The sequence below is a fragment of the Scomber japonicus genome, chromosome 15 (assembly GCF_027409825.1).
Source record: "Scomber japonicus isolate fScoJap1 chromosome 15, fScoJap1.pri, whole genome shotgun sequence".
NCBI lineage: Eukaryota > Metazoa > Chordata > Actinopteri > Scombriformes > Scombridae > Scomber > Scomber japonicus.
Window position 1 is genome coordinate 12,767,123 of NC_070592.1, and position 14,214 is coordinate 12,781,336.

Genomic DNA, 14,214 nt, shown 5'->3' on the forward strand with positions numbered 1-14,214 from the left:
AAAATAATAATGGTAGTCAATAATGATGCAAAGGACTGATATGATTAATTCAAATGGAAAAAAAAATATTTGTGTAATTTTATTTGGCTATCTCTTACTGGTGTATTGGTTGTTCACCCTGACAGTTTTAGCAGTAGTCATGCTGCCTTCTGTAAACCTTGGTAAGGTCGTGTTCACGCTGACATCAGCTCTGCATACAAAAACAGAGACACCTCATTAACTTCAATGAAACCACTGTGTTGACAAAGTGAGGATGACACAGAAGGCTCCAGTAAAATATGCAGCGTTGATTGGCAAAAAAGTTTAACCTGGCACAACTTCTTCGCACTGCATTGGTCAATTAATTAATTGCAAGTGCTCATTTCTGATTAACTACTTTGTAACGTGAACAGCATATTTCCACGGTTTAACTTAATGATCATCATGATGTAGGATTGAAGGACGGTCACCATGATAACTAGTCTTTAAAGTTGTAAAATCCTTTCTCATATTATAAACTATGCTGCAGTGTTTTGACCTTTTAATTCAGATTTACTGATCAAAGTTGGTGTCTGTCATTGACACAGTCATGCTGAAGCCACAGGCCTAGTTGTTCTAGTTTTGCCGTCCATAATGTTAGAAAACGGCCAAGTCCAAATAAATGTGCATCTTGTGCTTGGGTGAATTTAACTTTAGACGGGTAATTAACTTGATAGGGAGACTTGTGCTGGCTCATTACCTCAGTTTTAAAGTCAAAACTGTCCTCGCCCTCCTTCAACAGTTATTTTTAAATCATTGCTCATCTGAACCTCTTTTTGATACTATGCACAGTAGGCCTACTATTTGATAGTACCTTCAGACAAAATCAAAATTTTGCCTTGCTTCAGTCATACAAATTTGACCATTGGACCTTTTATGCAGCCCATGTTAATGCACCCAAAACAGCCCACCTACAGCCTATACAGACATTAGCTGTAAACTCACCAGAAAATCCAGTTCTCTCTCCTTCTCTTTCTCATCTCTGTATGCTTATGAAGCAGAATCATAAAACCCAGGATGGGCAATCATTTTTTGCTCATGTTTCACTTTGGATTCTGTTTATCTGCAATAATAACTGATGTTTTTTTTATTTTTTTTTATTAAAAAAAAAAAGTTCTAATCTAAAGTGTTTTTGGTTGAACTATTTCAAAAGCATTATTTGTACTCTTACTTATTGCATGCTTTCCAATCCCAGACATGGTCATGCACTACTTTATGTTTTCCAGAATTAGTTAGTTTGTTGTATATGTATTAGTCTTTATCAGTCGTCTTTCTCCAGAGCAAAACCATTTCCTTATCCCACTACAGCTATGTGACACTAATCGCCCCTCATACACCAGGCATGCCAAAGAAGGCCAAGGCGTGTTTGGACGCATCAGAGCAAGCCCAAAATGCTATAGCATCACAGATATGACTACAACACTCTTAAGCCTTTTTCATCATATTCATATCTGAGATGTTTATTCATGCATGTTGTGTCATCAGTAAATCACAGTGGGAACTTGCTGAATTACTTTCCCACACAGCTCTACACAATGATTTCCATTTATAGTTGACAGACTTATGCTCCATTGTTGCTGCATTCAAGAAAAATCCCTCTATATATTTTAATCTAGAGAGTTCTTATTTAATTATCTTATATAACCACTAGCCTCGGTGAGCTTGCTCTGTTGTATCTGTCTTGACTCCAGATGTTTTCTATTTCCCTCAGTACTTGTTTAGGCCTATAGAGAGCAGCAAACCCTCCTGAATTGCTCATTAATGGTCGAACACTGAGACAATATTTTATCTGTTCAAACAAGTTCAACCAAAAACAAAAAGTCATTCTTCAGGTAAATCACATGATAAGCACACAGTTCACACATTTTTTTTTCTAAATTGTACTTTATTTTCTTTTAAAGACATATGTTTTAAAACAGCGATTGTAGAGAATAAATAAAGAAACATTATGTTGTCGTTTTTTTTTTACTTCCATAGGTACATTTATGTAATTAAAAACTCTATAATAAGTGTGTTCATTGTCTTGAAGACCACAGGAATCCTCTTTTTTTCTTTTCTTAAATTAAAAAAGGAATTGTCACGTCTCTCCCCGTCGTCAAATTGATTACCAAATAAATTAAACGTAAAAAATCAAGATAGAAAAATTCCCAGCCCTTCCTTCCGCTTTGTTAATTTGAAAAGTAGTGGCAGCAGAGAATCTTAACTCGTGAAGTTTTTAAGTCCTTTTTAACTCCATTTTTAAAACCAAGGTATGTACAGTGAGAGGAAATCCGTTTCTCTTCCAGTTTAATTACCCCATGTTTTTTTAATTTACGTATAAATAATAAAACTAACTCTACATAACAATATTACCAATGGTAATCATACAGAATAGTATTTTCTTTTCCCTCCAACTGTGTAGACTGGCCTTTTGTTAACGCCATAGACCACAAATCACACTATACAGTAGAACCCTGTTCAGTAGAATAACATCAGTGATATGCTTTTTTCTTAACATGTAGATCTTGTTGCCGACAATAGAGTATGTACATAATATAAATGAATCCAGCTGTGGAATGATAGGAACTCTGGAGCACTTCTGATATTGCGGGTGCTGATTCTGTCTGACGTGTTTTATTGTTGATATAACTGCTGCTGCTGTTGTTTAGTTAAGCGCATACATGTGATACTGCTTTTTGTGAAGTGTTGCTCCTGTGCTATGCGGTTGGTCAAACAACCAAAAAAGGCTGGGGACATCCCAAGTGGTTTTTCTTGATTGAACTCTTAGGTTTTCCTGGAGTCAAAGAAGAGAGGAGAAAGAGAGAAGAAAAAGAGAAAGATGGGGGGAAAAAAGAGCAGAGCACATTTTTAAACCAAATTAGAGAAATAAAACATTCATACATTGCAGTCTTTGGAAGTGGAGTGGTGTCTGTAATACACACTGCTTGCACTGATGCCTCAGGGGAGTCTCAGTAATCAACTAGTGTCCATGCAACTCAAACAGTGACAGTCATACTGCTGCAAGTGTATGCACGTTCTTGGAAAATAGATTGTCATCTTTTCTTTTCTTTTTTTTTTTTTTTTGACAGGCAAATTAATTCAGAACATGCACAGTAGGAATTCTGGTGGGGATCAACTCTCCAAGTTTTGGAGATTATCTTACATTTATTCTAATAATATTCAAAATCATGTCATTCACCAAACTGTAGTCTCTCAGGAAGGTGAAATTTCAGATTCAGCATTTTCTTTTTTAAAAGTGAAATCTAATCGTCCGTCAGATAGTTTAACAGCAAACAGGGCATCTGCAGATACCAGAAAGAAAAAAATGTATTTGAGACTTTTTCAGACCTTTTTTTACTTTCTGTTTTAGCTAAATTTAAGATAAATAGTGTGTCAGAGTACGAAACCTGAATCCTCTGTCCCTTATAAATATTAAAAGCCCCTTAACATGCGGCGGTCTGCTGAAAGCCAGTCATTACAAAGTCATGCTGTGCAGCCAAACTTTGCTCAAACCCACTTTATTTCAAATACTAACTCTAATTTTAGATATACGAACATTTCCAAACATGTCAGGATGAATTTAAGGGAGACCTGTCTAACATGATGTGCAAGAAATCTGCAGTATTCCCATTTAATGCTGCATAAAAACAATGAATCTTAATGGAAAACAACATATAACTGAAGTTAATGTAACAAAAATTCAATTACAGGCAATAATACCACATATTAAAAACAATTTAATTAATTACTATATCACATTAATGCTACATAACAGATCAACTGTATGTTAAGGGGTTTTAAAATCAAATGAAACAACCAAAATTGGTTTGTAGCAGCAGAGTTTTGGTTATTATTAGTCTAGGTAGTTTTGAGACTAAAATGGATTCAAACTTTGTATATTTGTGTTTCATTCAAGGCCAGAAACATCTTCAAACTTGAAATATTTATAGGAAGTAAAACATTTAATCTCAGAGGTTTTTAAGGCCTTCATCATTTCTTACTGTTTCACACTTATTAATGACCTGCAGATACCCTTTGCTACTTTGCATGAGACACATTTTATAAATATGAAGTGAACATTTTTGGACATGTTATTTGAACACTATGAGTATTTTTTGGTTATTATTGTTGTGTATTTGTTGTCCCAGAATTTCTACAGAGGAATATAGTTCCTCAGCCAGCAGCACGTGTCACAGGAACCAAACAGCTTTACCCAAAACCTTCTAGATTAAGGTTAGTGTCTCAGTTGGTACAACACGCACACACACACACGCACGCACACACACACACACACACGCACGCACACACACACACATTCACTTACACACAAACATAAAAATATAAATATTTTCCACATCTACTCAGTGCAAAAACACTCGCACAAACATAAATGCAGCACACACCATGTCTTCGTCTCCCATTCGGGCGTACAGACAGAAACACACACAGTCAGTCGTACACAAATACTATCTTGTCAACATCTTACAGGGACACGTTCAGTACAGATTCAGTCTCACAAAAACCAAACAAAGTTCAGGCACAAAGTCACTTGGAATTGAGTTACAACCAAACAAAACCCCCGCACTCACCGAAAACTACCACACCAACCAACTAAACAAAGGGGATATGTAAGAATGATAATCATGACAGACAAACAAAAAGGAAACTAATCAAAAAATCAAAAAGCCTAAAAGGAAAAAATTTGAATATATCCATATTTGATGGACTAATTTAGCTCTTAGCATTTAAGCTTTTAGAGGACTTTAAAAAAAAACAGCATGTCATGATAATCAATTACTTACAGATGCTGAGGTAAAGTGACAGTTATTGATCAGTGTTTGCAAGGATTAAAACCAGGACAAAATAATAACAGGAAACTCACAACGCACCAAACACAGTTCATGGTCGCCACAGTAACCCGCCATGCAGTTGAGCATGGTGAATCAAGGCAACGGCCCAAAATAAAAATTGCTAATGGCAACCATCACAGGCAATATCGCCACAGCAACCAACACAGGCCAATTAACTTACAACGCAGTGAGAAGGAAGGGGGAGGTTTTTTGCGGTTGCTAGGCAACCGTAGCCATAGCGACGCACGTCTCCACGATATATGTATGGACGGGACAGTCTTGAGAGTGGTGTGATGTTTTTTTCAGGAAAAATGGCATATGGCACAGCACAAAAACAATAAATGAAAAGTAAAACAAAAATTAATGACGGACAGTAGTTGCATTCAACCCTGCGACAGAACACTGGTTAGACAGAACATTTGAACTTCTCCATTAAATTGTCGCTAATTGCTGAACACAAAAAAAAGGAGGAGCCACTTTTAAACAACACAGGTATCTTCTGACCCTTGTAATTTATTTCAGACCGATGGTATTTTTAGTGTGCTGCCACCTCGTTAAAGTTAATTTACTGTAGGGTTATTGACTTCTTCAGTTCCACATGAAAGACAGCCATTTAAGTACTGAGCTCCCAATTACATCCACTCTGTCTCTTTAACTTCCAGACTCTTTCCAGCTGTCTATCAATCCCTTCCCCCAAGCCAATACTATGTGTCAATACAACTCACCTCCTTCAGTATGGTCTGTTGGCATCCTTGGGCCTCTTCAGCTGCACCTTCAGTCTCTTCATGCCAATTTGGAAGCCATTCATGGCCTGGATGGCAGTCTGGGCGCTGGACGGGTTGTCAAAACTCACAAAGCCTGAGCAGAAAATAAGCAGAGAGAGAGAGAGAGAAAATGAAAGAAAAGCTCTTATAGTAGGGCAAAGCATCAACATTTCTGGAACAATGGGGCAGTAAAGATGGTGAAAATAGTCCCTAAAACACCACTGACGTCTTCTTCACCGTCACTCACCGAAGCATTTGCTCTGGTTGGTAGCACGGTCAACAAAGACCTTGGCAGAGATGACGTTTCCAAAGGGCAGGAACATCTGCAGTATCTCGGAGTCGGTGAACTCCTGTGGCAGGTGGTAGATGAAGATGTTACAGCCCTCGGGTCCTGTGTGCAAACAGAGGAGAGCCACGACAACACAGACATGACAAGACACGACAGGACAAGACAAAATAAGACAAGACAGACACGACAGGTCAGGCAGTCAGTGAAATCTGCAATGTTGAGCAAGCATGTGAAAATTTGCACATTTTATATATGAGTTACTTTAGTTATTTTCTAAATACAACGATGACATGATAACTGAAAGACATTGAAAACTACAACCAGAGAATACCAGAAAAAAGCTGCAAACTAACAAAGAGATGCATACCTCAAATCTGTTTTCTACAAATTCAATATGACACCTCAGATGATGTGAGGAAAAATATCTTTTCATGTCATACTGAAGCTGCACCAGTGTGTATATAAGTGGAAGCTTCTTAACAACAAATCATAAATATTGTACTTTACACTTTTTGCTGACTATTTTCTGATGCATGCATACAAGTTTGTATCCATTTGTGTTACCTGGCAGTTAAGTACATAATGATTGCAAAGGCCTGCTCTGCATTAGAGAATGTAGGTATGAAAATAATGACAATTTTCCTGGAGGTCAAATTCCAATTTAAAAAAACTAAAAATATTCTCTGCTTTCAGCTTCTCCACTGTGAGGATTTGCTGATTTTCTCGGTTTTGGGTTTTTTTTAGATTGTTGGTCAGACAAACAAAGAAGTCTGAGGATGTCATCTTAGGCTCTGGGAGAGATTGTGATGGACAGTTTTACTATTTTCTGACATTGTATAGACTAAAGAATCAAATAATCAAAACAAAAGGATAGATTAGCTGATAATAATAGTTATATAGGTTATATAGTTTAGTTTAGTGTTTTTAGATAATGTATACTTAGTGTTTACTGTGACAGATTATATGACTGAAGCAGGTTCCAAAAGTCTACTAATACATTTCTGTATCAATCAATGGAAACCAAATGATAAAAGTAAGAAAAAACCATGTTCAGCCTTTTAAACACAGCAGCTTTGTTTGCAAAATGATTATCTCTGATGTAGACTGATTGTGATTTGTATGATTTGTGACCAATGAGCTGAAACCTACAAAACCACTGGTATGTTTTTTTAAGATACGGCGGTGATTACTCCACATTTGTAGATAGCTCTTTTGAGTTTACCTTCTCGTTGCTGCAGCTGCTGCGGTTGCTGCGGTTGCTGAGCCACCAGTGTGGGCTGATGGGGGAATGGCTGTCCCACCAGGCTGTAGGCAGCAGGGTAGGTGGCTGAAAGAGAGGAGGAACAGGTGAGCAAAGAGCAGAGCTGAGGCAGGCAGAGCAATGCAAACTAACCTTTTTTTTTTCTCCTTTAAATCAACATCTGACAGAGCTGCATTCCCACCTACAGATATGCTAAAACTGGGTAAGGTTTTGCATACAGTTTGTGATATGTGACTCATTCTATAAGTACTGCAGATTATTTACATTTTGAAATATGTGCATGTTTTCTTATTGGATATAAATTTCTATTCACACATGCAGTGTTGGTTAGTCGGGGTTTGCAAAAGTGATGTTGCTATATCCCATTATGTTACATAAAAAGTGTGAAAAATGGGGGGGTTGGGAGGTCCAGCATTCCAATATATATTTACCACAGATGGCAGAATTCAATTTTGTGAACTTTCTTTTTCTCAGATAAATGTTGACACCTGAAATGTCCTCTGCAGCATCATTATCAGTATTAGCAATGCAATCCTATAAATAAATGTGAAACTCAGCCTCACCTGTGTAGTGCTGCATGCCTGTGTAAGCTTGCTGCAGGGGGTCCAGGACAGGAGACTGAGCTGTGACACAGTAAACACATTGTCACCAACTGCTATATGCACAGGGGGGGGGAAAAAAGACATCCTAAATGCTATTTGGGGCACATCAGCACGCTCCAAATAACATTTAATGCTTTAGTTTCATTTCATTTCCTCTTAATTAGACTCTCACTGTTGCACATCCAAGCAGGAAGCCTGTGAATCTGTGGAGATATCCTTCATGTCAAAAAAATAAATAAAAAAAGAGAAGCCATTATTAGCTGCTGTGTGGGATGTTATAGTTGTACCTTGATAGGCATGAGCCCCGTTGGTGTACAGGGCCTCTGTTGCTGATTGACCGTTGGGCGGAGCTGGCACAGAGGCATAGCTGTTCACTGCGATAGGCGGAGGCAGAGCAGGAACAGGTGTGGCTGCCATGGAGGGTGGAGTGCTGGTACCTGCAAACGGGATACACACTGAATTTACAGCAAGAAAAAAGGTAATTATTAAACATAGTAATCATTTGCTGATCTTTGTTTCATTCTAAATTAAAAATGATGAATACTGAGTGTTTTGGCTGCTTTGTCAGAGTAAGTCAGTGATTTTGGGACAACACATAAGTAATGCTGATGATAATTGTTATTTATTACATTATATAGTATAGACCATAGATTTAGCAGTGAATTGGATTTTAAAAGCTAATCAAAATAGATTACTGCAGTCAAAGTATGGAGCCAACCAGGAAACTAGCCAGGCCAATAAATCTTATGCTTAATGTAGATTTAGTGCTGGGCAAAAGTTTTAGGCCCTTTAGATGTTTAGACTCTTATCCGTAATGTAATACCATCAGGGAGGCGTCTGATCGGTCTCAAATTTATTCTGCAGCATGACAACGACCCCAAACATGCAGCCAGAGTCATAAAGAACTATCTTCAGAGACAAGCAGAGCAAGCAGTCCTGCAACAGATGGCACGGCCCCCACTGAGCCCTGATCTCAACATCATGGAGTCAGTCTGGGATTACATGAAGAGACTGAAGCAGCTGAGACAACAAAATCCATGGAGGAAGAAGAACTGTGGCAACTTCTCCAAGATACAGTGACAACCAGCCTGCCCAGTACTGTGCCCACACCAAATATTGATTTAATTTACGTTTCTTCTATTAACTGAACTTTGTATGAAGTTAATTGATAAGTAAAAACTATCTCGGGTATTATTTTTGAAAGCATTCCTAAGACTTTTTCACATTCATATATAAATGAAAAATGTATGTTTGAGGTAGTTTTTGACCAGAGAACATTGACAAGTTTATATTTTGACTGTAAAATGTCTACTTTAAGAGAGCCTAATATTGGCTATTATCTTCTTTTTAAACTCTCAAATATCAATATTGGTATCAAAATCAAAAATACAGTATTAACTGGGCTATAATATAGACAATCAAGTACATGCAGGGTACAGATAGTCTAACTCAGTCACCATATTACTCTCATTTCTGCCTTAAATCATGACAGACTTAGAAAAAAAACTAGATGTTTGTTATTTTGTCCTCTCAGGTCCACCTCTCATTGTGTATCTGTCCTCATATTTCAAGCAGAAATCTAATCAGGGCAGGCCGGGCCAGACATCTCTGCCTCTCATTACCTGAGGAGGGGGTGATGGATGCGATCGGCGTGGCAATGATGCTGCTGGGGTTGAGGGCGGCGAGCTGCTGCATCTGAACCGCCGCCACCGTGGCAACAGGAGAGAGGTAGGCCGACTGCGCCACCAGGGCCTGCTGCTGCATCAGCTGGAGGATGAGGAGGTTGAGAGAGGAGAGAGGAGGAGGAAGATTGGGGGAGAGATGGGGGGAAAGAACAAAGTCACATTCACATCGGACCAGATTCCAGTCATAAAAATCGAACATGTTTAATAAAATTGCAATGGCTCCGGTCTGAGCCTCAATCAGGAGTCAATATATATGAAGGCCACATCTCTGGACACTGCAACGTGACACAGGCTAACTGTCCTTGATGACCTGTTTTTGCAGACCGGTGCAGACTCTTTATCGTCTCCACAGTCAGTCATTAAAGCCAAATCAGACTAATAATTGCTCTTTAAATAAATAATGTATTCCTGGTCTCAGCTGCAAGGTGAGAGCAACCACATGTAGTTACGATTTGGTAATGACTCCTTTTTTTTTGATGAAGTTTAGTCCATTACAGAGTAAAAATATTGTCAGACCTCAAATTGAACATCTGTAAATGAGCCATATCTGAAACCATTCGCACTGAACGGTCAATTAGCAAAGATGAGTGGGTAAACTGGCTTTACTTTAAATTGTAGTTTGTCATTTTTCTAATTAAAATAATGAAATTGACATTAAATCATTTCTATTAGAACCACATGAAACACATCTAGTCAAATACAATACTCTTTTCTTATCCCTCAAGCTTCTGTAAATGCTTCATATATGTATTACAGGAAGATTCATGTTTTATCTCATAATCTCATGAGGGAGGGGCCACATGAGATGAACTAACTAACTGTATTTCTTTCTAAACTGAGTGTGTGTTTCCAAAGGTGTGTATGTGTCTGCGTGTGTGTGTGTGATCCTCACGGCCTGTGTGTAGGCGTTGTAAGCCCCGAGGTGCAGGGTCATAGGACTGATGACTCCCAGCTGAGAGGCCACCTGCTGCATCCGCCGGAGCCCTCGCTCCTTCTCCGAATCGGCAAACTTCACTACCAGACTGGACGAGGCGCCCTGTGGAGGAAATGAGGAATATACTCCATCTCTCTGACACTTTTTCACATCTCGACATCAGAGAAAATATCACCATATAAGAGATAATAATGTCCTTGTGGCTTCTTGGATCTAATACAGTGAGAATGTAATCACTACGTCTCTGGTTCAAGTCTGGCCAGGGATCTTTGTTGTGAGTCCTCCCTCCTCTCTCTTCTCTCCTTTCTTGTCAGCTCTAGACTGTCAGCTCTATACTCTACTTCAAAAAAAAGTTATAATGCAAAACATGACATATTTTGTAGGTTACCAGACAACAATAAAACATATATATATAAAAACCCCCCACATAAAATATCATTAAAAAACTGTTTGTCACATAAAGTTAGTTGTTCTTTTAATTATTCGACCTACACAAAATCACACTGAAAATCACCTAAAGCAGAAAAAGAGAAAGGAGCACATTTCACAAAAACGTGTGTCTGTGCGTGTGTGTGTGTGTCCGTCCGTGTGTGTGTGTATGTGTGGGTGTGGAGGAGGGGGGACAGAAGTGGTGACTATTAGCTGAGTCACCAGGTTGAGTGTCTTAAATAGCTGGATTTGGAGCATCTGAGTGTATTTATTTGAGTACATGTGTGACTGTGTGTGTGTAAGTGCAATTGGGTACAGCCTCATAGTGTGTGTGTGTGTGTGTGTGTGTGTGTGTGTGTGTGTGTCAGCGTGGACTCACTGGTAAAGTACGACTCCCATGCAGAGCGTTGATGGCGGCCTGGGCCTCTGCGTTGCTCTGGAACTTTACAAATGCACACCCTACATGAAATGACACACCATTAAATGTGGCCTCACTCTCTCTCTCTCTCTCTCTCTCCCAAACACACACACACACACAAACTCACGCACACGCACACGCACACACACACACACACACACACACACACACACACACACACACACACACACACACTGTATACAGAAATTACTTCCCTTTAAAAATACATTAGGAGCCATCTTACATCTAGTGCTTCATCAGTTACTGTGGCATCATTAAACATGGTCCACAAAACATTCATTGCTTCATGAATCACAGCCCGTAAACCACCAAACGCATCATTAGCCATGACCCATAAAACCTATTGCGCCATTAGTCATGCCTCATGCAACAAACGCAGAAAAATCTCACGTCTGTGTTTGAACTGTCACCGGACTTTGATTTACATGGCAAATATCATTAGCATTGTTGTTGCTGACAATAGTAATTTACATCCACTTGGTGGTAAAATGCTGAAGGCTTGATTCTCAGGGCTGGATTAAAAAAAAACAAAAAAACTCTGAACAGTAAAACAAAGTCAATGTCACTTTTACAGTCAGGACCTGGCCCCTAGTTGCAATAATTATCTGTGTTTTGGAGGCTGTGGAGGGTTAAGTTTAGTTACCCTGGTTATTTTTCCCCCCCTGGTGGAGTGTGTGTCCTTCTCAGGCTCATGATTTGACATTACCTTTGCTGGTGCCATCAGGCCCGCGGAGCACCGTGCACTCTTCTATGCTGCCGAAAGGCTCGAACATCTTTCTCACATCGGTGTCCGTCTGCTGTTTTCCCAGCATACCCACAAACAGCTTCCTGTCTTCTAAGGGGAAGGAGATCGTCAAAGATGGGAGGGAGAAAACAGCATAATGTGAAGATAGCGTAGGATTAAAGAAGATTCATGAAAGAGGTGATACAAGCAGTGGAAAAAGTGGGAGTAATGCCAGGTCACCATGTGCACATGCATGAATAATGTAGAAATGGGAGTATGATAAGCAGTTTTCTACAAATCCACAAGCTGGACTGGCCTGCTATACCTGAGAGCGCCACCAGAGTGCAGTAGCATGAACATCACAACAAACAAACAGCATCTGGCGGTGACTCAAATGTTTGTCACCCTCTGTTTTGTCAGAGAAGCTGCTCCGTCTGTCCCAGTCTGTGTAGGATCAGACTCGTGTTTCTGCATGTTTTTAGCTCATTCACTACAAATTGCGTACACCTCACATTATCGCACACGACTACTGCAAAAGATAGTTTTACAGATTTTCATTGATTTTTTCCCCCTCAGTCATCCAGGCAGCCATTTGTTTCACATTCATTTTTAGGAAGCTATGAAAATAATGTGATGTTGGCTTGAGTTACGAAATCAATCCTAGTGAACGTGACATTACCTTTAATGCTTTGTTACATGATATTTTAGTTAAAAATGTAGACTGATAAGAAAACTCTGCTTGTTAAGTTAATGTGGTGGATTTGAGAGCTATAGCTGCCAAAGATACATTGTCTACATTGTCAGAAACTATGGGACTTTTTCCACACCAGACATTTTGACTTGGCTTAGCAGGAAAAGCACAGCTGCTACTAATAACATTAACAATGACTCAATTCTATTAAAGTGTCCCAGTAAGCCATGATAGTGCGAAAGTGGAACTGAAGCCATCATTAATTGAATTATTTACACCTGTGCTCTTCTTACTGCAAAACGTCAAAATATTCTCTGTGAAAAAAAAGGTCTATTAGAAGTCAAGGATGCTGTGAAAAGGAGAATTTGATCATTTCTTGTGTACTAGCTCTAATAGCTTGTCTACCACCACCACAAAGAACGCTGTACAGGCAGAGTCTTATGATCAGTCCCATCTTAAACCTGCATTTGAGCAAAAATAAAAACCTAGTATGCTTACTGTGGAGTACCTACCGTGCTTAAAGCCAGTGTGCAAGTCGCTTTCTAATTGAGAGTATACATTGGAAAATGGTTGACAGTGGTGTATGAGTTGTACAAAATATGGCAAAAAAACATGCAGAAACATAATCCTTTAAGTCTGAATTAAATGCTGTGCTCACAAATGTTTAAAATGATGAACTGATTAAATGTGGCAAAATTCATCTTAACAGGTGACTCAATCAATTTGCTACTGAGTCCTGAAACCATAGTTTTAATTAACACAATCATCCGCCAGTGGAATGATAAAATCTTATGTGTTTCATGTATAAATCAGCCAGTTTCTAGAGACTTCTTCCCCTTAAATCAACTGATATTAATTCTGATGGCGTGATCAGATATGGTCATGTGCTCAGAAACTGCACTCAGTAACCGGAAATGTACTTTAATTAAAAAATTCAAACAAATGGCGTAGGAGTGGATGTAAGACTGAATGACTCGTTAAGATTGGCAGGTTTGGCGGTTTGCACAGTGAGGTTGCTCTTGTTTGGACAGGTGTTGTGTTGCAGGGTCGGGGGCAGGTGTGTCTCTCTTACCCCCTCTGCTCTCGCTGTCCGCCGGCTTCACCTGGATTGGACGGTTCATCTGTTAAGAAAGAGGTTTGTAACAGAAACAGCATGAGTACAAGGAATATAAGAAATGTATAAAATGTGTTAAAAAGTGACTATTAATCAATCCAAATGTGCCCATTAGTGCCATTAGTGTCTTCTAAATTGCAAAGGATAACATTCATATCTACCGACTTCATATAAATGGTTTTAATACTCTGTAATATGACGAGATAGTGACACGTGTTCATGTAAGGATGTTGGTGTCATGTGCACCAGCCTCCAACATTCAGCCACTAATTTCCCTCCTTCCTTTTCTTTCTTTTTCTTTTTTTTGTGTCAACTCTACTCCAGCAGACCGCAGCTGACACTGATATGTGTGATATTACATTCACACAGACTTGTACTCTCTCTCTCTCTCTCTCTCTCTCTCTCTCTCTCTCTCTCTCTTTCTACGTCCTCTTC

General features: G+C 39.1%; 1 protein-coding gene across 1 annotated transcript; it reads right to left on the minus strand.

The window, feature by feature from the left end:
- Nucleotides 1-2,661: 2,661 nt before the first annotated feature.
- Nucleotides 2,662-13,786, minus strand: celf3a (cugbp, Elav-like family member 3a). The gene is made up of 11 exons (XM_053334361.1): nucleotides 13,738-13,786; nucleotides 11,957-12,085; nucleotides 11,191-11,270; nucleotides 10,341-10,484; nucleotides 9,386-9,530; nucleotides 8,051-8,200; nucleotides 7,725-7,784; nucleotides 7,123-7,227; nucleotides 5,859-6,002; nucleotides 5,573-5,705; nucleotides 2,662-2,791 (listed from the first exon to the last, which is right to left on the minus strand). Exons 1-10 carry the CDS (start codon nucleotides 13,784-13,786, stop codon nucleotides 5,578-5,580), a joined length of 1,134 nt encoding a protein of 377 aa, XP_053190336.1. The 3' UTR covers nucleotides 2,662-2,791; nucleotides 5,573-5,577.
- Between the last annotated feature and the right edge of the window lie 428 nt (nucleotides 13,787-14,214).